The sequence below is a fragment of the Elephantulus edwardii genome, unplaced genomic scaffold, assembly GCF_000299155.1.
Source record: "Elephantulus edwardii isolate Elephantulus edwardi_28Jun2011 unplaced genomic scaffold, EleEdw1.0 scaffold00033, whole genome shotgun sequence".
Classification (NCBI taxonomy): domain Eukaryota; kingdom Metazoa; phylum Chordata; class Mammalia; order Macroscelidea; family Macroscelididae; genus Elephantulus; species Elephantulus edwardii.
The window spans coordinates 10,714,499-10,739,101 of NW_006399783.1; the positions used below are offsets into that span (position 1 = coordinate 10,714,499).

Genomic DNA, 24,603 nt, shown 5'->3' on the forward strand with positions numbered 1-24,603 from the left:
CTTGTTTCTCAAGGAAAGTACTCATTTCTACAACCCCAGATTTGATTCTACAGTTCTGCATAGTCACCAGCTACAAGAGAACTAATATAGAAGACCTTAGAATACATTTGATTATAGGCTCAGCAACTCAGAACCCCTGACCCTTCAACTTTCTACAGGCTTTGCTCACAGCTCCTGGGTTTAGAGCAAGCAATCAGCAACAACAAAATGAAACATTTTCACCACATCTCCACTTTTGACCCAAGAACCATGTTTGGAGCACCAGCATACCAGATCCACCTGAGGCATTGCCCTCACCTGGAACATTATCAATAACCATCGGTATGCAGGTGACACCACTTTGCTTGCTGACACTGAGAATTTGAAGCAGTTGCTGCACAACATCCTTCCAACATTAATTTAATTTCATCATCAAGAAAATAAAAATTCTCACCACTAGACCAGTAAGCAACATCCTGATAGATGGAGAAGATTCTAACTGTCAACAACTTCATCTTACTTGACTTCATAGTCATCACCCCTGGTACCAACAGTCTGGAGATTAGGGGACGGTAGTGCACTGGCAAAGTCTGCATTCAGGGACTTCTCCAAATTACTGAGGAGCAGTGATGTCAATTTGAGGACTAAGGTGTGTCTGATTCAGGCCGTGGTCTTTTCACTCATTTGCTATGCATCTGAGAGCTGGACAGTGTGTAAGGATGACAGAAGAGTTGATGTCTTTGGCCTGTGGTGTTGGAGAAGAATACTGAATATCCCATGGACTGCCAAAAGAACAAACAGATAAGACTTGGAGAAGGTGCAGCCAGAGTGATCCTTGAAAGTAAAGGTGGTGAAGCTTCTTCTAGCATCCTTTGGTGATGTTACTAAGACAAACTATTCCTTGTAGAACATTATCATGCTTGGAAAGGTGGAGGAACAGTGGAAGAGAGGAAGACTCAACCAAGTGGACTGACACAGTGACTATAGCAATAAGCATGAGTGTGTCACGTAGTGGGGATGGCACAGGATAGGACAGAGGCCAGATTTATTGTTCATAGGATCACTGTGAGTCATACTCCAGTCATTGGCACCTAACAACAAGCAATTCATACTTTAAAGTCTTAAAGAGTGAGGATGCCAGTTTAAAGACTAACATGTACCTGATCCAAGCTATGAGTCTTTTACTTCATATGAATGTAAAAATTGGACAATGGATAAGCAAAAATGGATGTGTTTGAATCATGGTGTTGGTGAAGAATAGCCACTGTTTTTTAAGAAGTACAACCATACTGCACCTTAGAAGCAACTGTGATGAAACTTTGTCTCATTACTTTGGGCATGTTATCAGGAGTGACTCATCCTTGGGAAAGGTACTTGGAATAGTAGAGGATCAGCAAAAAAGAGGAAGACTCTCCACAAGATGGAGTGACACAGTGATTGCCACAATGAGCTGAGATTGTGAGGATGGTGCAGGATCAGGAAGGTTTCAGTGTGTGTGTGTTACTCTGCTATGAGTCGGAGTCAACTTGATGACACCAAACAAGAAACAAGTCACAACCCGTGGTGGTGTCAGAGATCAAGAGTAGTATAATCAGTCATGTATGAAAAGCAGCCCCGTTCTGTTTTTATTGTGGTCACGTGCTCCATGGGGTCTAACACATGTCTTTTGATAACTTAGAATTCTACTAAAGGTGTCTGGAGCCTCTTGTGTTTTAGTGAAGAAAACGTCAATAGTTGAATAGATAATTTATCTAGAAGACTGCTAACTTACTGTCTATAGGAATGTCAACAAAATACCCAGTGAATTTAGAACTAGTGGCCTTGGAGGCAGAAACAAGAAGTTGTGATGACTCAAAAAAAGTAGATGAGGACTTTGAAATTGAGGATTAGATAATGCAGCTGAGACTTTTGAAATATCACCATATACCACAAGCCCATCCATTTTCCTCTTGTCTCCTTTACTGTCACTTGCTGCTCCTATTTCTGTTAGCAAGATTAAAAAAGACTGGGCCCATTATGTAAGATTAGGAATTACACTACTTTTCATTAAGGTTCTCTTCCCTCTAATCACTTTTAACCACTATTAAAACTACTCACATACCAGCTTAGAACATAAATCTATTGTCCAGCATCTGGTACCGGTAAAACCAAAGGAAAGGAACTGTCTTGTTAGTGCATGCCTCATAATCTTCATTTCAGACCAATGTTTGACTGTTTATTAGTTTATGATAATAGTTTATAGCTAATAATTATTTTAAATTTACTGGGTACTAAGTAAAACCTTCCCGAAAAACAAACTTTCCATCTATTCCTGAAACTGCCAGCAATGCTGCATATAATAGCATGTAATAGTAATAATAGATAATCCTCAGAACCAGAATTATTCTGAGTGTTTTACATAAATCATATACTTTAATTTTTTTTTCTTAAATCCTTAAATTAAGTCCTGCCATCCCAGTTTTGTATTTGAGGAGGCTTTGACAGAATGCAGCTTGTTCCAAATCACTTAGTAAGTGGTAGAATCCAGCTAGTATTGGGCTTCAGAACCCATCCATAACCACTCACTAGACTATCTTCTAATTTTTTATTACTTAGGATATTATTTCCATTTTGCATATAAAGAAACTGAGACTCAGAGAAACTAAGTAATGTGACTATAGTTATAATATTAATTCATTGAGTAACGAATGTTTGACTGTCTTTCTGCGCCAAGCGCTGTACTAGGCTAGCAAACAGGTTCACTCTACACCCCCTGCACACATTACAGTACATGCTGTATCCTAAGTTGGCTCTTAGTTACCTGGCATGTGTGGCCAGTAGCTGGTTTATTAGTCTTCTTTTTTTTTTTTGAAACGTAAGTATTTGGACAGTTGTGTATTATCTTGGTCTACCATTTGGACTTTTCCACATGCTGTGGTTCCTTTTCAAAATGGAAATGTTCAACAAGAAACAGAATTTAGCTTTTGCTACCGGTATTGCCTCTTCAAAATTAAACCAGATATTAATGTTTGAAGGAGATAAGGAACGTTCAGAATGTGAACTTTGATTAATTTAGAGTAATTTAAAGTTTTTATTAGGTTGTAGTGAGAGTGATTGAGTGTGTAAAGTGTAATAGCATTTTCAAGTAAACATTGAGAATATGGGAGGGATGAATTCACTGATTTGGTAAAGTAGTAAAAATATGGATGATGTTCCTGACAGCCCATTTCCATTCCTTAGACCATCATCCTTCCACTTGACTTGTAGACTATTGACTCTTTTAAGTCAGGTTCTTCTTCCTGAAGAGATTGAGTTGAGTATCTTTTAGGAGGAAGGTGCAGAGTATTTCCATGCATATAAAATAGGACGTGGCTTCAGAGAGAGAGTGTGGAAGCAGAATGGTATCAAATAAGAAAAATGTGTGAATAAAATGAAGATGTTAGAAATGAAGATAGGGATATGGTGAGGTCTTTACACCCACTGTAACTGTAATTTGGTGTGCCTTTAGAGGACTAGGGGGAGGGGATATTCAAGAATTAGATCAAGTAGTATAAGACTCAGGACAGTTTACTTAACCTTCTAAACGACTACAGAAATGAGTTCTGTTTATTAAAGATGTACATTTACCCATCTGAAGGTACTTCAGCTTCCTTAAATCATTTGCCCCAGTTGCCACACTTACATAATGAGAATGCCTCATAGGAAATAACAGTACTAAAAGATTCTTAATATAGTTGCTTGTTGCTCTTGTTGTGTGCCGTTGAGTCAGAACCAACTCATCTGACCTCCAGCGGGTTTTGGGAAGCAGCAAGTTGCACGAGAGGAGATTGCCAGTCCTTTTCCATACAGCAGCTGATTAATTCAAACCACATGCCTTTGGGATTATAGTGCAACTTCTTACCACAATGCCACCAGAGATCCCTAATACAGTTAGTACTAAGTATCGTGTAGAACTTGTTGTTTTTAAAGCTAGGCTTTGGTAATTGATTCCTTGAATCATTCTGTTGATGCAAGTCAGTTAGGATCACATCTAGAGATTGACTAGGACTTCACCATGACCATGCTCATGGGTTCCTGAATAAAAGCAAAAATTTCAGTAATAATTTAAGTGGCATCCACATAATCCTAAACCATTTTCTTCCTGTGCCCAAGGTTGGGAAGGACTTCTACTCCTTTTGTACCTAAAACCTGGTGGCAGTCCTTAAACCCTGTGCTTTTTAGGTGTGTCCCCAAGGAGGAATGTGTCCACAATTCCAGGGAAGAAATGCAAAGTAACTAAGGTAAGCTGAGTTGTTCATTATGGTAGAGGATCACAAATCTCTCATGCCTGTCTCACCACACCCACATTGTTGTTACTCCCGTAGGTGGGTGCTAAGTGGAAGGGCATGTTGTCTTCATCCTCTTTTTATGCACTATATAATCCTATAGCATGCATGTTTTGAAGCCAAATGCTCAATTGTTAGCTAATGAGCAGTATTATTAGCTGTAAGCACAGATGAGTGTGAGTTTACCATGTGAAATCAGCCTAGGTTTTTTTATTAACATTTCTTAGTCCTAGTCCCAATCAGTTTTTCATACCTGAACGGAGAAGGTTGCATTTGGCTAAAATGAATAGCATCTGTTACTGAATAGTATTTAGAGCAGATGTATACATTGTGCCAAAGTATTTTTGTAACTGATAACCTTCAGGTGTGTGGAATATTAGAGTAAAAAATACTTTCATTCCCAATTCCTTGCCTCCTTCATTACCATCTCACAAAGTCCATCCAGCATCAGCTTCTTTGCTCTAAAATCTTGTAATGTCGTTCCTGTAAACTGCTATTACAGAGAATTAGAAAGTTTCTTTAAATGTCTGAAATGCCCTTTCAAACCATTCTCTCAAAACCTTCTATCAGAGTTATTCAGACATTCTTCTGGTAGTTTCATACTATTGCCTTGGTTAGTTTCTTCTCATATGGACTTGGAGAGAGATTTCTTTTCCCAGCACTTGCCATGCCTTTATCCACTAGTTTAACAGAAGCTTGGCCCTAGCCATGCAGTGAGTTGGCAGCCGGCAGGAGCAAAGCTGTGTCAGGACAAATGTATACGCACCATCTTCTCTGGTTGGATTTCAGCTGGTGGCACCCCAGGAGTCTTTCTATGGACTGTGGATCCTGTGACCAGTAACTGGTGCACTCGACCCTGGTCCCTCTTGCCTAGTGGAGGCCTGTCGGGAGACATTAGGTTCATGCTGATGGAGATTCTTAGTCAGTGACTCCCTGAAGGAAAATGAGGCAAACAGCCAGCTTCTGTTGAACAGGTGGTAGTTAGACCTTAGATCTGGTTGGGGGTAGAAAGGAAAGAATCTCTCCAAAATTACCATTCCGACTGAATTTCATACTGTACTTGTATGCCTCTTTTTAATAAATATTTTTTCAGAAACTAATCCAAAAATATCTCTAGCAGCATCTGGAGTCCTCTAACTTTTCCACCTTCCTTAGTGGTCTGGATTTGGGCCCAAGTTAGGAATAGACACCCCACTGTGGTGCAAGCAAAAGAGGAAGCATGTTCTTAGCCATGCATCAGTGGAGGCCCCTACTGGGAGAGGGGATTATCACAAGGCAGCAGGCAGCCCTGTACCCCAGCCTGCTGAGTTCATGTTTGTGCCACAGGATGTGGAGCGAAGGCAATGTGAGGCCAAAGTTTTCTTACACAATAGCTTATTCAAGCAGATTGGGAATGCCGCTTAAAAGATTTGTTAGGTGCATTTTAGCAAGATGGCTACCACAGATGGTGGGTTCAGAAATTCTAATTGAAATAAATATTTATCATGCATGTTTATTTTATACTCTATAGCCAGCTTTATTAGATGCCATTCTGTACTGAATAAGGCAGGTTGATACCTAATGTTTTACCACTTCATTTCCAACATAAATTATGGTTTGAAATTTGAATTTTAGCAAAGATTTCTTACCTAATTGCAGTCCTATATTTAGTAATGTTTTAAATGATATGGAGAAATTAACTAGCCGAGATTGGTAAGATTTTGTTACATTTAATGCGCAGCATTTCTTTTGCTGTAGTGAATGGTGATGGTTTTATTCTGCTCTGAACATTAATGAAAGAACTCAGTATCTTTATTTTGTTCCAAATGGTTTTGATCCAAGTCATTAGATGCTCTATTAGGTCCCTCTAACTCTCTCCCTCTCTCCCTCCCTTACCAACACCATTCACTTTGATAGGTCTCTCTTACAAGAGACACTGTATTGACCTCAAAGATACTTGAAACCTAAGGGCGGGGGGAATCCCTTTCTTATTCATAATAAGTGATATCACCCTGCATTCCTAAATTCTGTTCTTAAGGAGTCTTACTGCTTTCATTCTATTGGATCATTTCTCGTGACAGGTTATTTTTCCTAAATTACAACCAGTTTAAAACCTTGATTGATATGTCATCTCAACAGATTGGAATAATGCTTTAAAATTTCTAACAGTTGCTTTCTTTTTATATTTTGTAGTATCAATTTTGCATTATTGGATGTGAATGTTTTAGAATAAGTTGACTCAAGAAACGTTTATTATTTTACAGCAAAATCTTAATTGGTGATTTCCACATCATTGCTAATTTTCTGCAGTAAGCTACCTTACAGTGTGCTAAAGCTCTCTGAGAAGTTATAACATCTTAAACATTTATAGAAGGCCTAAGGGTATTAACTTACTGTAATTTTCTGAAGATTCATTACCCAAAATCTTAATTCATTATAACAACTCTTATGAAAACCTACAGAAGCAATGTTTTCTCTTATTTTCTTAGTTGCACAGAATGAAAGATTCATTGTTCTTTTTAATTTGTTTCATGTGGTGCTTTTGAGTACATTTCATAGAGGGTTGTTATTGAATTTCTGTGACTGTCATTATATATCCATACAACCTTTAGGAACTAATATTCTGGGTTTCCCAGTTCTGTAATCTACTTCAAATTTAAGGATTGACATAATTAGTTTCTTCAAAGTTATAAGCAGAATGTTAGAGACAAAGCTACAGATACACAAGACCAAGGATTAAAACTGGAAAAAGAAACAATTCCAAAATATATTGTAGTGCATGCTTTTTATTATTATTTTTTTTTATTAGGTTAATCTTACAACTCAGAATCTTATTGGTGTTTGTATGCTTATTCCCTTGTGCGGTTTTCCTTTTTTAAACCATGTATAAAATTATTTCAACTACCTGCAAATACACAGGCAGATTATCTCAGTAGATTGAGAAGGTAAAAGAATGTTTTGTGTCAGTGAAGCATTTTGTGTATAAATCCAAATGCCTTTTTCTGAAACTTGTAAGAACCTCTACCATAAGTCAAATGAAAATAAGAAAATAAACTTATTAGAATATTTTTAGGAATATAACTTCTTAATTTTCTAACAATTTTTTTTTCTGGATTTTAAAACTGGAGAAATAGGGAAACTGGTTTAAATGAGTGATTTTGGTGGAAGTAAAAGAGAGGATGACCCTCAACAAGATAGATCACTACAGTAACTGTAACAATGGACTAAAGCATGGCAGAGGTCAAGAGGGTGGCACAGTTTAGGGCAGGGTTCCAGTCTCTTGTTCATGGGGTCACTATAAGTCCAGGTAAATTCCGCAACACCTAACAAGAAGACAATATCCAGAGTCCATGAGTGGCACAGATTATTAAGCAAGGTTGGTGGTTCAAGTCCACACAAAGTTATCTTGGAGGAAAAAAATTCATAATCTATTTCTAAAAGATCACAACCTTTAAAGGTGTGTAGAATGCAATTGTATGTAACGTGAGGTTGTAACAGGTAGAACTGACCCAGGGACAACTGGAAAGAACCGTTTACAAGTAGAATGTAGAATCAGTTTTGTATCATGAAATTGTGAGACAGTTGCTATATATTTTTAACAGATAGAGTTTCTTACTCAGACCGGAATATATTACATCATTTATTAATAACATTTTTAATAATGAGCAGTCTCCTCCCTCCAGAGGGTCAGCTGTGAGTCGTTTCTGACTCAGTGAACAGCAACAAACAAGGTTGTTAGTTCTGACCTCCTCAGCGCCATGCAGAAATCTTCAAGGTAAGCACATTCTTACTTTCCTAGGGCTTCTTGTTTAATGTGATTAGCCTTCTCTGAAAAGGCATTGACTTGCAATTAATTTATCACCTACTATAAAGAAGGGTCCATGAAAGGGAGTTGGAAGGAAAGCAGCATACTTGTTCGATACCGAGTGCCATACTCTGCAGTTGTTGTTGTTGTTGTTGTTGTTGTTATTAAGTGCCATCAAGTCAGACTCAACTCCTGGCTGGCCCTTCAGCAGGTTTTCAGAGACTGTAAATCACATGGGAAGAGACCTACCCATCGTTCTTCCTTCCACATGGCAATTGGTGGATTTGAACAGCCTGCCTTTGAGTTATTAGCATAACACTTGTGTTACCCTTGGCCACCAGGGCTCAAGCAGGCGTTATTATTTAATTTTCCCAAAAGTCTATTAAGTAAGTATTATCATCATCACCATTACTACTGTTGTTCCTGTTTTAGAAGCAAGAAACCAAGATTTTAAAACTGTAAGTAGCAGCTAGTTAGTGACAGATGCAGAATTCCCATCCAGGTATCTTTGGACCTCTTTTACTTTGCCATGTTTATCATGACAGTATTCTGAGCACTGCTGGAGGTGTAAACAAATAGGCCTTTTCCCTGCCCTCAGGGGACACATGCTCAAACTGGAGGAGGGGGATATATTTGCATAGAAAATTAATACTACAACAAGATCATATTCCATTATGCTTTATGAGAAGTACACATAATAGGGTGGCAACTGTGGATGCTCTGGGGACTCAAAAGAAGGAAAGAGCTGTATTCACTGGATCCAGAGGGGCCTTCCAGAAATATTTAAGTATTAAAGCTACACAATTTTAAATAACAAAATTTTGCCAGTGTTCACCCCTGGAGAATAGGATTATGGTTATATTATTTTTATAGTTTACAGAGGAAAAAAGTTCTGTTTATAAACACTTCTTTTGAATTGCTTTCCTTTTTTTAAATACTATGACTGCAATGGAATGGGCCAGAAATGTACAGTTTAATGTTACATTCTTTTTTGTTTATTTAACAAACTTTTATTGAGTATTAGGCACGGGAAATCTAAGATAGAGCACTCCCCCTGCCCTTACAGAACCTGGAGTGTAATAGGGAGATGAAGGCCGCAGGCAGACACTGGGTCACAACAGGTGCATCTCTGGCTGTGTGAGACCTAACCAAAGGCATCACCATCTATTCAGCAACATTTTATTGGGCATCTTTCTCTGATACGTGACAACATATTTAATTTTCTCTCTTCCTTCTAAGTTTTGGCTTATAATTTTTCATTATGAGGTTATTTTAATTGATTCCAAAAGAAATTCCTATTAAGTTTCATTGGGTTGACTACAACTCACAGCGACTTTATGCACAAGGAGTCTGAACTTTGCGCTATCCTGCACCATCCTCACGCTGTGTCCTATTCCAGCCCATTGTTACAGTCATTGTGTCAATCCATCTTGTTCAGGGTCTTCTCTTTCATTGACCTGCATTTTTCAGGATGTCTTTTTCCAAGTACCAGCCCCTCCTGACAATATCTTCAAAGTATGTTTCACCATCCTTGCCTCCAAGGTGACAGATTTGTTTGCTCTTTTGGCAGTGCATGGCATATTCAGTACTCTTCCCCAACACCACAATTCAAAGGCATCAATTCTTCTTCTGTCCTCCTTATTCATTGTGGAAAAAAAGATTAGGACTCTTTTTTTTAATTTTTTTAAATAATTTTAATGAACATTTATGGAGAATTTGGGTTTCCATTCATTCATTGAAGATTAGGAATCTTTAAGAGGTTTTATCTTCTTGCATTCCTATTCTAATTCCTATATCCTTTCTTAATTTTAGTATTTTTGTTTGTTTTTTCTTTTGAGTATTATGATAATGTAATTTTGTTATGTTTTATATTTGCTTGCTATTTAAAATATATTTTTTTGTGATGTGACAAAAATTTTGGAAAATGTTTAAAACCCCTAAGCATTGTGCTAAAATTATTTTTTTTAATGTAGACAGACACTTTCACAGACTTGTGCTTTATGATAAATGATTTTGCAGTTCTCACTGGACAAATTACTTCTCACTCCTAAATTATTTGATGATCGTTTTACTGTCTGTGATATAATTAAATTCCAAATGTTTGGAGACATTTTCATATTATCTGCATGTTCTTTGAAGGATAAGGCGCATTGGAAAATGTGAGACAATCTTTTAGAAGAAATGCTGTAATCATACATTGATTTTAAATGACCCTGTCACACGTGAAAACAAATCAGATTGTTGCTCTTAATGAGCTTTTCAATTTACTATTCAGTAGATCAGATAAGTGGATTTAAGAGGTAATGATCCTGTTTAGTACTCAAGCTTGACTGTCAGATCCTAGTAGTGGAGAGAAATCCCCAAGGACAAAAGCGTTGACACAGTTCTAGATGGGATAATGGGAATCAAAGCTAATGGATGATAAAAGGAATGGTGCAAGTTACAAGGATAATTGTGGATTAAAGCACTGCCATGTGTCAATGTTGACTGTTTTTTCTAGTATCTTATTGGGTCAGATCTGATGCTTTGAGAACTGTTTTGACAGCGGAGCACAACAGACCTGCCTGCCTCGCTTTCTCCCATCTTGACACCTGGGACACATCAGGAAAGCTTTTCCTGGAAAGAACCTCCAACTAAAAAGGATACATTTTACAAATATTTCAAATACCACATCCGAAATTATCATGTGATTTTAAAAAATCCTATTTTCGTAATTTTTTTTAAATATTTTTATTGTCTAGTATGACATGGTTAAAATAGAAATTAGATCAATTCTGAGTTCTGGTTCCAAAAGTAGCACTTAAAAATAGTCTTGGAAGTGTAAAATTTTATTTTGCTGAAATTCTGTTAGCAAGTTGTTCAAAATAAGTAATTTAACATGAGGTAGATGGAGAAAGAACTATTATCACTGAAAGGAAAGGGAAAATAAGCTATTAGGGGTAATCTCATCATCATGTGGTTTCCTGTAAGCCAATATGTCAGAAACATAAAGTCATAAAATTCTGTAGGCCAGGATGTCAGAAACCGAAAACCATTATTAAATTTTTGATCAGTAATGATGATCCTTTATCCCATCTGGAGAGTTTGTGCTTTGGGTTGTAGTAGGGCCAATTTAAACTAATGTGACAACCACCACCACCACCCCAGACTTTCATCTTTGTTCCATGAAAGTGCCTATAGAATTCCAGTCAGTTAGAGACACAGTCTGTAGGCATGGGACAGAGCACAACCAGGACAGCAAACCACATGGTAGAGCTTGGGGTGCCCACTCGTTTTAAAATCGGGTATATTTGAAAGATTTCATTTGAAAAAGGTGCTGCAAAGATAAAAGTTTTGAAATAATTATTACCATCAACTACTAGATATTCATAGATTAAAAAGAGCAATACAAGCTACTCTCTTTTTTCTGTTTTAATTTATGATACTGTGTCTTTTGTCCATGAAATCCAATATGTTTCGTAAGATAGATCTTCATTTTTCATAGTCTGTATAATAGTCACATTACAGTATAGTCCCAGTGGATCCATATCATGACTCTTGCCGTTATACATTAAGCATACATGTATTATTTACTTGACAAGTACTGTTTAGGTGCTGGGACACAAAGAAGAAGCCACAGTACCAGCCCTCAAAGAGCTCTGGCATTAGTAATGGGTTTTGGCACACTAAGACAATTACAGTGTAGAAAGCACGATGATAGAGGGATGGACCAAATACTGTGGGAATGTAGGAGACCACAATTCATGCTGGCTGGGAAGCCAGAGAAGGTATTGCAGATGGTACTCAAGTGGTAATGAGGGGACGAGGAGAAAGAAGGCTACTTCAGAACAGCACCTGAGTGAGGAGATAGGAATCACGTGAGAAGCTCCATTGATAGATGACCTTTTCAGTGTAGCTTCAGGTTGAGAGAAATGCTGAAAGATGGGATATGTTGAGCTCCTCTTGTAGGATCCTATATGCCATTAATCCTATCGATAACCAACTTTCCAGGGGTGGGAACAATTAATTCCCCTCCATGAAAGAGGTTTTAGATCATTGTGAGAAAAATTTCAGACCATTTCTCCAGCTGTCTAGAGTGCTTCAAGACTTCTGATAATGGAAGAATGGTCAGTGGTAATGAAATTCTTGGATCTTCCATATCTAACAAGCAACAATGAGCCTTGAATCTGTTAGAGATAACAGTGCCTAAAGTTGCACATATAGTCATTAAGCTGCTTTTGCACAGGGCTGAGAAGTTAGCCGAAGAGACAACCCAAGAGAATTCAAATCTTCCCTTTCTCTCTCCTCCTTAGAGTCTCTCCACTCCACCCTCCTCCCTCCTCTCTACTTTTCTCTCTCCCTACCCACCCCTCAACCCTACCCACTTCTCTTCCTTCATCTCCTCAAGATTCACTCTAAGAGCCTGAGAAGCCTTCTGAATGGAGGACTTAAACTGAAACTGTGGAACACAAGATTCTGCTTTTCATGGAATGTGAAGTCCAGCTAGATTTCTGAAATGAACTTTCTCCCCTGGATAACCCTAGAGCTTAGGGTGGCGAGTGGTACTTTGTGATTTTCATCTTCCTTTCATGATGTGTGGCAATATCTCAGGCTGCGGTTTACGTACAAAAACCAGGTGGCAGAGGACATGGAAGTTAAGTTGCTATACCATACTGAACGAACGGACCAGGAAAAAGACAACACAATCACAAGGGATCAAATCATGAGAGAAAAAGCACCCATAGAAGACAGTGTTTTCCAGGGTTAGCCTGGAACCACACCAGAGCATCAGCGAGTACAAAGGTGTCAACCCACCTCTCAGCTTGCCAGGCTACTAGGGGACATTCCATTTGCACCAGTAGTGTTCTCCCACTTGGAGTGAAATACCATGCTTATATAAGCTCATGGTGACCAAGATGGAAAGTGAAATGTTGTACCCCAAACTCAGCAGCCAACATGCTCTAGTTGAAAACTCATTGGATTCCCAGCCCCTGATGTTTCCAGCAGAGAATCTTTTAGTTTGTGATTTTCACTTCCTCAGAAGGGAAGAGTAAGACCTACCTCTGTATTAGAGGGAGCTTAATATTTGAGAAAAATGTCTATAAATTCTTTCCTTTGATTTCAAAAATAATTCTTTTTATGACTGCCTTATATGATCTTAGTTGTTTATGATTTACAGAAACTGGAGTAGATGGGAATTTTATGTTTGAACCATTTGTGGAGACATACACTTTCCAGCTCTTTTGCATATTTGTACTCATATTTAAGAAAAATCTACCATTTTTATAAAAATAAATTATTATATAGTATAATGGGTATAGTGTGTCTGTGTGTGTGAGAGAAAATATTTTAAAACAGAGGAATGTCAGTAAATTTTAAAATTATAAAGAAAATTCCATCCTTCATTTCCTTTCCTTTCCTTACCCACTCTATATACTTCAGCATGGATGCAACAGTGCCCTCAATATATTTTTTTTCCATTTGAATACACCATTGAAAGTATGTTAATGATAACTTTTTTAACAGTGAACTGTTTTTGTGCAGGTATATGCCCGCATGTCAGAAGTTTTAGGAATAACAGATGATAACCATGTTCTAGAAACATTCATGACAAAGATGTGAGTTCCTACTTTGATCCTTTTCTTTTGATGTTATTTTAAATATGATTGATCTCTTTGTTGTTGTGTTAGTCACCTTTCTTTTGTATTTAAATCTCTTCACAATATACTGACATTTAAATGATGCTTTAGTTTTTGGAATATTAACATTATTCTTCACTGCAAGTTAGTTTCATGTATTTAAAACTCAAATCCCATTCAGGCAGCATTCTCATTTGTTAGGCTGTCTACATAATATCAAAGCATGGTTTTAAAATGTTTACTGATACTTGACTTTGTAGGCCAATTGTTCTTTTTGTTGTGTGTGCCTTTGAGTCTGAACCAACCCGTAGCTAACCTTTCAGTGGATTTTTCAGTCACTAAATCACACACATCTTTCTCCTGCCAAGCACCTAGTGGATTCAAACCACTTGCCTTTGGGTTGGGAGTGTGATTCTTTACCACTAAGCCACTCTACAGCTCCTTTTAGGTTGGTTAGAGACAGACTTCTTTAAAAAAAAAAAAAGACTGGCTGAAGACAGTCTAGCAGATATAATCGTTGAGAGAGAACTGATTGTCTTAAGACAGTGCACCCATTCACCTCTACTGGAACATGTGGCTGTCAGAGATACAGTCACAGAGACAGTCCTTCACCTGTTGAACATCTCCTCAATTGTTGATGTTAATGTGTGCAGTGAAATTGAAACTGACCCAAAGCTGACCCTCCGGCAGGTTTTCAGAGGGAGTAGATCACATGGGAGTAGATTCAAACTGTGTGCCTTTGGGATTGCAGCACTGTCATTACTATCAGAGGCACGGTCATGGAGACAATCCTCCAACTAGCCTTACAAAATTAACCAAATTAACTAGTTTGTACCTATAGACATAACTTTGTATACACACCCTAAACCTGCATGCCCCTTGGCATTCCACTTTTATAGATACACAGCACTATCTTCCTTCAGAGAACAAACTTGATGGTTTTAGCTGAATCTGAGAGCTTCTTCCTAAGGAGTGAGCCTTAGAGTTTTATGGTTCATGTCTTGACAGTAACTGTGAGCCTCCATTTGACTCCCTGTATAGCTCCTGCTTTCAGTCTTTAATATGGCTGTTCTTAATACAAACGTTTCTTCTGTGAAATAGGCAACATTTTCAATTACAAAACAGAATTTATAGAGTTATAAAGCCGTTGGAGAATGATATTCATTGTACACATTGTATATAATTTTGAATGTGCTGTAAAAAAAATAGAAAATATTTCATTGATATTTAAAATTGCTTTCACTCTGTGTAATACTCTAAATTTGGTCATCTAACATCATCCAGAGCTTTATACTTGTGAGTGTTATGTTTCACTTCCATGATTCCCCCTACACAAGCAAATATATTACTTAAATTAAAACATTTTTGTTTTTGTTGTTCATATTTAGCGTCACAAACCTTAAATACTGGGGAAGATGCGAGCCTGTAATTTCAAGGACTCTTCAGTTCCTAAATGATCTTTCTGTTGGATATCCTTTTTACTGTATATTTGATATTACATATAAACAACCTGACAGTTGTATTCTATTGGGCCAAGTATTTTTGTTGTTTATAAGTTTTGCAAAGTTTTTGGTGGGTTTTTAAAAAATACAATGTTTTTCATTTAGCCTTATCTCTAAGTACCTTCTTTTGAAATGTTTATATTGGTTGCATGCTATGAAGCATTTGCTCAGAATCGCGGTTGAATTTCTATGGATATATAGATTCATAACTAGTTAAAATTATATTTATACCACCCAGGTTAATAAGTGGTCACATATGAAAGTATGTGACCAAATGTGTTTTAATCCAAGATTTTTCATAATTGTTAAGAAGTTCTTGTTCTAAAGTAAAATTGTATAATTAATTTTAAGGTCAAAATGTTCTAAAAATGCCACCTTAATGAAAACTGACTCCTAAGTGTAAATGCATTTGCAATATTCTTTAGTTGAAAAGAACATCATTTTCATTAGCTGAGAGGCGCAAAGGAGTAGTAGGGAGAAATTAATAAGGATTTTTCTTACCACATCTTTGATTAGTGGCCCTCTTAAGCAATATCTTATTTATTTTCTAGTAAAATTTCCCCTAATATATAAAATGCTAATATTTTCTTCTCTAAGTGATTTTCTCAAATCTAAAACCAGGAATATTTTCTTAGTAGATTGCAGCTGGTGCTATTGTTGTGCTTCTCTCAATGAGAGTAGTGTGCAGATTGTCTTTTATGTGTCAGCTATCAAATGTGCAAGAGTTGTGAAAACTAAGTGTTGCTTTCGTTAACCACTAAGATTAGCTGATATTTTAATATAAGAACAACATTCTGAAAATGGGTGGGGTTGGAGGGAACCTTTAATAAAGGTTCACTCTAGGAATATGTTTGTATTAGTTAAGTTTAAAATTGTGTTCCTTGGCAAACCATAAAAGATTTCCAAAGTATTAGACACCCACTTTTGTGCTGGAATTTAATATGCAACTTTTTATTGGAAAATAATCGTCCTTGTCTGGCAAAATCCACCATGCAATATTTCTGTTAGTAGGTATAATGTAATAAAGACAGGGAGGGCTATTTATCACTACAAATTTTGAGGATTTCAGGATTCTTTTTATTATTTTAATATATTTCTTTGATATTAAATCAGAAAAATGATAAATTACACCTGTCTAGGCTGTTTTTCCTTTTTACTGAAAAGTGATGTACAACCCAATTCCAGTGGTCATTTTGGCTTTTAAAGATATGTATTTTTTCTTATTAAAAAAAGAAAAAACTCAACCTGTATTTTTTTTATAATAATGCTGAAATACTCTTTTATTTCTAACATATGAAGTGGTTTATAAGTACTTCCTAGTATTGCAAACTCTGGCCTTTTCACAATGAATTACTGTGAAAGCATATTATATGGAAAGAAGCCTATGTTGTTCTATAGTACCTATCTATTGTTTAGGTTTACTCTGTTTTTTTAAGTTAAAATTGAAACTTAATATAAATTCAATTTGATTTGTAGTCTTTCTGGTATAATTTGTATAGTGCCTAATTTATTGCATCTGTTTTTAAGATTCTTTTCTTATTAAATTATTCCTATTATACATTCTTTAATCCTAAATAAGCTGTTTCTTTGGAATGATTCTTCTAAAGTCAGTATTTCAAAAAAACTTGTTAAATGCAAGTTTCAAAACTATAATGTTTTAAACCAACGGGTATGAATGAGATCAACATGGATACATTGATTTATATTTTTTAACAATTATTTCAGGTTTGCATATTTAGAAATATATATTAGCTCAATTTGATTTCAGTGCTCAGTTATTTGAATTATAAATCATTATGTCCCTTCCAGCTGATCAGTCGTGAAATATCTTTGAATTCATTTACATAATGGAATACGTGAGTGGTGTATCTATTTCAATGCAGTTGCTGGTTACCTAATGCTTGTTTGTTGTTTCCAATCGATTCCTTTTTCATAATGTGTTTTTTAAACCTGATTTTAAATCAATGCCTGGGTTGTGTTAAAAATAAGATGGCACCCTTCAGCAATAGAAATATTTATGAAGAGAAGAATCATCACTTCCTGGCCCCTCTTAATGGAAATATCTTTCTGTATTGGTATTCGAATGGTTTTGGTTGGTGTTTGTTGTTGTTTCTCTATAATCTACTTCAGAGTGAATTTTATTTTGTGTTTCACATGCTTCAAACCATTCTTTGTACTTTGGTATTCTTGAATTTCACCACTTGTTTGGAAATTGAAATCACTAAAGAATTCTTATTTTTAGGGTAACTAAAAGCCTCTTTGTCCAGTTGCCTTAAGGCAGTGATCTCTAACTGTAGTAGATACCAGAATCACCCAAGAAACATTGCTGGACCTTTTTATAGAGTTTCTGTTTCAGGAGATCTTGAGCTGAGGCCTGACAGTTTGCATTTCTAACAAGACTCACATGATGCCAATGCTACTGGCAGCTCAGAAACAGTTCTTTAAGAACTTGTGCCTTAAAATAACTAGGAAATGGAGTTGGGACTATAAGTCTTAAACAGAAAAATCAAGTGCCTCTTGCACAGACACTTCTCTATAGAATTTTGGCCTCGGTGTGGAGCAGCAAACTTGACAGAGACAGTCACAAGTTCCAGACTACAACTGTGGGCAGCCTGCTGCTGCACATTACCCCAGTGGTACTGTTCGCCATATTTGAAATTCTCAAATTACCAAGACTAGTGTCATTTTTAAAAACTAGTGTATCTTTTGGGAAAAAGTTTTCCCTTTTTTCATCTGATTATTGCATGGAACAAATACACTTTCCAGATGAATTTGAGTAAGTTTTTAAAATATATTCCTGACGTTTCCAGGGAGCACTGGTTGCCTAATTGGTAAGAAGTTATTCTGCCAACTGAAAGGTATGAGGTATGCAGTTCAAATCCACCAACTGTTCTTTGGAAGAAAGATAGGCAGTTTCCCTCTGTGCCATTTACAACCTCTGGAAACATACTGGAGAGTCAGCTCTGAATTTATTCCGACTTGACAGCACATAACAACAAATTTTAAATTTCCAAGAGAGCCACCGTGGTGTAGTCCATATGATGTTGTGCTGCAAAGTGTCTCCAGTTGTTCAGATCCACCACCTGCCTGTTTCATAGGAATAAGATGATCAGGCTTCTCATATTGTAATTTAGACTTGGAGCCATCCCGATGGTGGTGAGTTTGAGTTTTACATTTCCAGGAGTAAATGTAAAGAATGCCTGATTCTAAATAGTTTTTCTACATGTATAATATTCATAGACCATTTGGAAAGCAGGACTTTATGAGGAGGAATGTGGCATCAAGATTGGAGAAAGACTCATCAACAACCTACAATATGCAGATGACACAACCTTACTTGCTGAAACTGAGGAAACCCGAAGCACTTTCTGCAGAAGGTAAAGGACCATAGTCTTCAGTATGGATTGAAGCTCTGCATCAAGAACACAAAGATTCTCACCTCTGGGCCAATTGGCAGCATGATAGATGGAAAAGGGATTGAGATTGTTAGCAATTACAGCTTGCTGAGCTCCACAAGCAACACTCTTAACACTAGCAGTCAGGAAATAAAAGACGAATTGCATTGGGGTAATCTGCCGTCAGGAACCTCTCCAGAGTGCTGAAAAGCAACGATGTCAGTCTAGAGACTAAGGTGTGCCTAATCCAGGCTTTGGCCTTCACAGTTACTTGTTATGCTTCAGAGATCTGGACAGTGACTAAGGATGACAGAAGAATTGATGCCTTCAAGTTGTGGTACTGGAGAAGAGTCTTGTACCTACAATGGACTGCCAAGAAAACAAATAGGCCTGTCTTGGAGAGGGTGAAACCAAGTTTCTCCTTGAAGACTAGGGTTTTGAAGTGACTTCTCACATAATTTGGGCAGGTCCTTGGAGGCCATCATGTTCAGAAGGGTGGAGGGACAGCACAGGAGAGGAAGACTCCAGATGATATAGATGGATATAGTAACTAGGGCATTATTGGATTGGTGTGTCAGAATAGTGAGACTGGCTCAGTACAGGCAAGGGTTCAGAGCTAAGAGTCACAGGCAACTTGACAGCACGTAACAACATCAACAACATATATAAACCTGTAATGATTCTGTGCATATAAAAAGACTGATGTTTTAGGGGATCTTCTATCTTTGAAATCTTTTTTAATCGGAAATTGTTTTATATCTAAATGGGGAAAAGGGGGGATTGTCAGAACAAAGAAGTTGTTAGGGGAACCAGAGAGGAACTAAGAATCATACAGAGCAGTCAAACAAACATGTTTAGTGCTGAAGAAACAATTCAACCACAATTTTTTAAGTATATCAGGTTTTTTCTTCCTTTAAAAAAATTGATCAACTTTTTTATTATAATTTATTTTTTACTTAAATGTATAGCAGTGTAGATTTCAATTTATTTCCCTTTGGTTTCATATGTTGTTGTTGTTGTTGTTGTTGTTGGTGTTGTTGTTGTTGTTATGTGCCGTCAAGTCGCTTGCGACTCATAGCGACCCTATGTACAACAGCCCTAAACTCCGCTCTGCCCTGTGGCAATCGCACTGTCTCTGACACTCCCATCCCAATTATCCCAGTCACTGAATCAGTCCACCTCATAGAGGGTCTTCCCCTCCTGCGCTGTCCCTCCTCCCTCCACCCTCCCAAGCATGATGTCCCTCTCTAAGGACTGGTCTCTCCTCACAACATGTCCAAAGTATGTTAGACGGAGCCTTAGAATCCTTGCCTCCAAGGAGCCACCCGGTTTAACCCTTTCCAGGACAAATCTGTTTGTTTTCCTAGCAGTCCATGGTCCTCTGTTGGTAGTTGCCCTTTATTACATCATCCTCAAAGGTTTTCAGAAACAAAAAAAAATCTCTTTAGTTATTTAAAGATAAACCCCATCAAATAATTTCACTTTAATTTATTAATGTAGCCAAACATATTTTTTTTTATCCTATTGATATTGTTAACGTCATTCATTCTTAGGATTAGTGATTTTATCATGTTCTTAAAAAACAGCCCAGTAGTTCATGGACCAAATACGAAATGAAAACGTTTTATTTTCTGTTTGAAAATTGTTCAAAAAGTGTTAAAGAGTAATAGAAACTAGGCTCTTTAAAAAGTTGGACCCAGTATAAGAACATAGATCACACTCCCATGAAGCAGACCCTAGTTACGTGCTGTGGAAAGGACTTCCTTCCATTTACTTCAGTATAACACTCTAAGACTTGGTATAGCCTCTTAGTACCAAACCTGATTTATTGAAATTCTCTGATGTGATAGTTTACATGGGGTTTTACTGCTAACCAAAAGGCAGCACCGTTCTGGCAGTTCAAATCCACCAGCCGCCCTATAGGAACAAGGTAGGCAATGTCCTGTTATGCAGTTTATACACTTGGAAACTCACTGGAGGGTCAGCTATGCATTGATTCCAAGTCCGTGACAATGAATACCAGTAGTATTTAAAATGAAATACTTTACATTAGGCGCGCTCTGGTGGCCTAGTGGCAAGAAGCTGCAACTGCATGTTCAGAGGTGCACAGTTCAAATCCACCAGATGCTCTGCTCGAGAAGGAGGAACAATGTCCTCCTGTACCAGTCAGATCTGATTTGATGGTACACACAAAAAATAATGAAATAAAAAAAATTTAAAGAAAAAGAAATACTTTACATTAGCAAATAACACACAAAACAAACCTCCTCATCCTATCACTGATCATCCCACTCAGAGATTGTGAATTCTGAATAGATTGGGGATCAGGAGAGATCGAAGATGGAGATGACTCAAAGGTCTAAAATGAAGTAAGGGTAAAGAATGGAAATAAAATCTGTTATAGGAAATGTTCAGTAACAAGTAATATCAAACAAATGCATTCCTTTGTTTCAGTGAATACCACCATCTCCATCCAGATGGTTTGTGCTAATGTTAAATAAAACTGGTATCGGCATACATCCCTCAGGCATAAGTCTATTAACATTTCTCATCAAAACTAATGTTGATATATTTGTTTTCTATCTTTATTATCTGTGGGAAAAGTCATACCATAATTTATCTACTTGTTTTTATGCTAGAATCATACATAAGAATAATCTCTATAATTTGTAGCCTTCTTATTCAAACCTTCATTAAGTTTTTTAGATTCTTGCTTTACAAGATTAACCTTCTCAAGTCTTTTTTTTAATCTGACCATGCATCTTCTCAAAAGCCCAGAATCATTTCCACTCTCCTTTAAGGACAAAGTAAAATTACTGATTTCAACTTGAGACCTTTAATAGGACTTATTGAGTTCCGACAACTAATATTTTCTTCCACCATTGAAAGAAACACAGTATGTACTTTATGTTTGTGCCAAGGAAGGTATTTCACCTTCCACATAAATACCCTTCCTCGTCTTTCACTGAATCACCACATACAGCATTCTCACTTGTTTGACACATGGTAATTCAGTTAGGTCTCTTTTAAACTTTTGGTTCTTGGTAAAGATTCACTTTCTTAGTAAAGTCGTCCAGAAATAGTGGTAATCATTAGTCACTGTGTTAGCCAAAAGATCATGGACATGTCATTTCATTTCTCTGAGCCTCAGTTTTTTCATCTATAGAAAGGGAATGTTTACAATTCGAATCCACCAGATGCTCTGCTGGGGAAGGAGGGACAATCTCCTCCTGTACCAGTCAGATCTGATTTGACGGTACACTCATACAAAAATAATAAAATAAAAATTAAAAAAAGGGAATGTTATCTTTGTTTTACAGTTTTATAAGGATTAAGTGAAATAATAAAAATAAATATTTAATACTGTCTCATAATAGTAAAAATCTAGTACTTAGTAGTAGGTCTTGGGATTTTGTTATGCACATGAAATAATATCTAAGAATATACTTAAATGATCTGATAAAATAAGGGGAGCTCTGGCGGTCTAGTAGTAAAAAGCTGCACTGTAATCCTGAAGGCACATGGTTTGCATCCACCACCTCCTTCTTAGGAGGACAATGAACAGTCTTCCTGCCATTTGATTAACTGCCTCTGAAAACCCATCAGAGGGTCAGCTATGGGTCATTTCCAGCTCTTTGGTACACAACAACAAAACATAAAGTGCCTCATGCTACCAACTATAAGGTAGTTGTAAGTACTCACTAAATATTCATTCTCTTAATATTATTTCCTATTGTTTTTTACAAGATACAGATTTTCAGAATGTTTATCCATTTCTAAGATATGTTATTCTTTGTAACATTTCTTGCCATTCTTCCCCTGCCTTCTCAAAATTGGTGAAACTATCTTCATATACTTAAGTGTTTTCATAATACATGAATACATGGTTTATGTGGGAATTGTGTTTAGTGGACTCTTGTCCACCAGTCTGTGATATTTTCTCGCTCCTAAATATGGTGGTTCATTAATGTATTATTGTTGTTATGTGCCATCAAATTGGAACTGATTGATAGCTGATCCTCCAGTGTGCTTTCAGACGCACTAAATCATGTGGGAGGCAGTACCCATCTTCTCCTTTGTAGCAGCTGGTAGATTCAAACTGAGTACCTTGGAGTTGGCAGTTCAGCTCTTTATCCATTCACTATGCCACCAGATCTCCCTCATTAATGAATTAGGCCTTTGTGAAAGAAGAGGTTTCCCCAGCTCCAGACCTGGTTCCAGTTTCAGTTATATTTCAGAAAGCTAGTGATTTCTGTAGGAACACCACTAACCTCTTTAAAACCAAATGGATGTGATGTTAGTGAATACTTGTGTAGTAGAGTCACACAGTCCTGTATTTGAATCGTGGCTCTGCCATTTACATGTTCCATGTGTGATCTTTACTAAGGTCTCTTTTCAAAACTTCTACTATTATATTACTGTTACCACGTTGACTGCTTTTACCTGTTCTGAGAGTCTCTCTAAAACCTTTCCTGCTACAATTTACTATTCCCGCCCAACCAAAATGGCACAACTTGTATGAACTCCAGTCCCTTAGAGATTCATAAGATGAAAGTATAAAGATCATAAAATGATATGTCCATTTGCCTTTTTTTTCAACATTATAGACCCTCTTAAGGACCATAACTAACTTTGAATTTAGTTTCTTTAAGGGAATATAAATATACAAATGAAATCTCATTCTTTTTTCTTTATTGAAAAAATAAAAATTCATTCTTAATCCCTCTTTTTTTTCTTTTGAATGTAATTAAAAGGCAGTAAGGCTGGCTGGCCTTGGTACAGAGAGCACAGATGCAATTCTGCAGAAAACATGTCTTTGGCAGATGAGATTCTTCCAGTGAAGGTTCTGTTTATTGCTACCATAAATATTCCATTGTCAAAACATGACTAGCTGTTTATTAACAGCACTGACAGGAAGATTCCTATTAATGGCAGCATTGTTATTGCCTATAGACTCTGTCACTTTTAACTTCGCAATTTTAGGAGAATTGTATTTGGTAATTACTTAAGATATTTCCTAGTTTATTGATCCCCACTCCTGTTTAATGGAATGAAATTTGAGTGGCAGTTCTTCTGCACGGTGATTGACACTGAGAAGAATCTTCAGATCTGCATCTTTTGAAGACAGGGAAGGAGTCATCAGCCCTGATCCCGTTGCCCCCTTCAGTCTGCTTAGAAATCCACAGTGCTCTGAGTACCAGCTGAGAGCAGTACACTGAGGAAGCGTGTGGATGCAGGCCCTGCCTTTAAAAAGTTATAGCCCAGGATGGAAGTGAGCCAAATACACATGTTTAATAGGCAACTCAGATGGTGACTTTGGAGTGTAGGGGACCTAACTCTAAATCATACTAATTGCTTGTGTTTTGACATGTTATTTAATTTTTCACTTTGTTTCTCATTTGAAAAAAGAGAAGTGACAACCACATATAGAATTGGTAAGATGAACCTTGCAGGTAGTAGATAGTCCATAAATATTAAATCTCTATATCATCCTACCTTCCTTCAATGAAAACTTTTTCATCATCTTACCCTTACAGTAGTCCTCAGAGATAGCTGATGCGCAGAATTCTTCCTAGTTTGTTGAAAATGGAATTTCAGACTCAGAGGAACTAAGTGCATGACTCAGACATGCCAGGCTTTCCAATGGTATGGTCAAGCCAGAAGCCCAGGTTTTAAAACTCATGTTACAGTGTGCCTTCCACTCTGTCCCACCTGAGCCACATGCAGCATTATATATTTGGAGATGTTTTTGAGACCACCGTTCTTTGGAATGTGAATAGATTCATATATGTATGCCTTGCAAGGAAGGCATAAATACTATGTAGAGGATGGCCTAGATTTAAAAAAAAAAAAAGACACATGTCTAGAGCAGAGGAAGAAAAGAGCACATTTAAAACCTTTATTGATGGCAGCCTTTACCAGAAGCACTGTGATTATGTTCACAATTTGCCAGTTCATTCTGAACTAGACTGATGGTTATATGGTACAATTGAAAGAACATGGGTGTGGTTGTTTGTTTTT

At 37.0% G+C, this 24,603-nt stretch overlaps 1 protein-coding gene across 1 annotated transcript in view; it reads left to right on the forward strand.

Annotated features, from left to right (window-relative positions):
* Positions 1-24,603, forward strand: part of RANBP17 (RAN binding protein 17) — a 499,911-nt gene that overhangs the window by 338,877 nt on the left and 136,431 nt on the right. The window contains exons 15-16 of the mRNA XM_006884340.1: positions 13,591-13,664; positions 15,074-15,154. Of these exons, the coding sequence (XP_006884402.1) occupies positions 13,591-13,664; positions 15,074-15,154 (155 nt within the window). The remainder of the gene's footprint in view (positions 1-13,590; positions 13,665-15,073; positions 15,155-24,603) is intronic.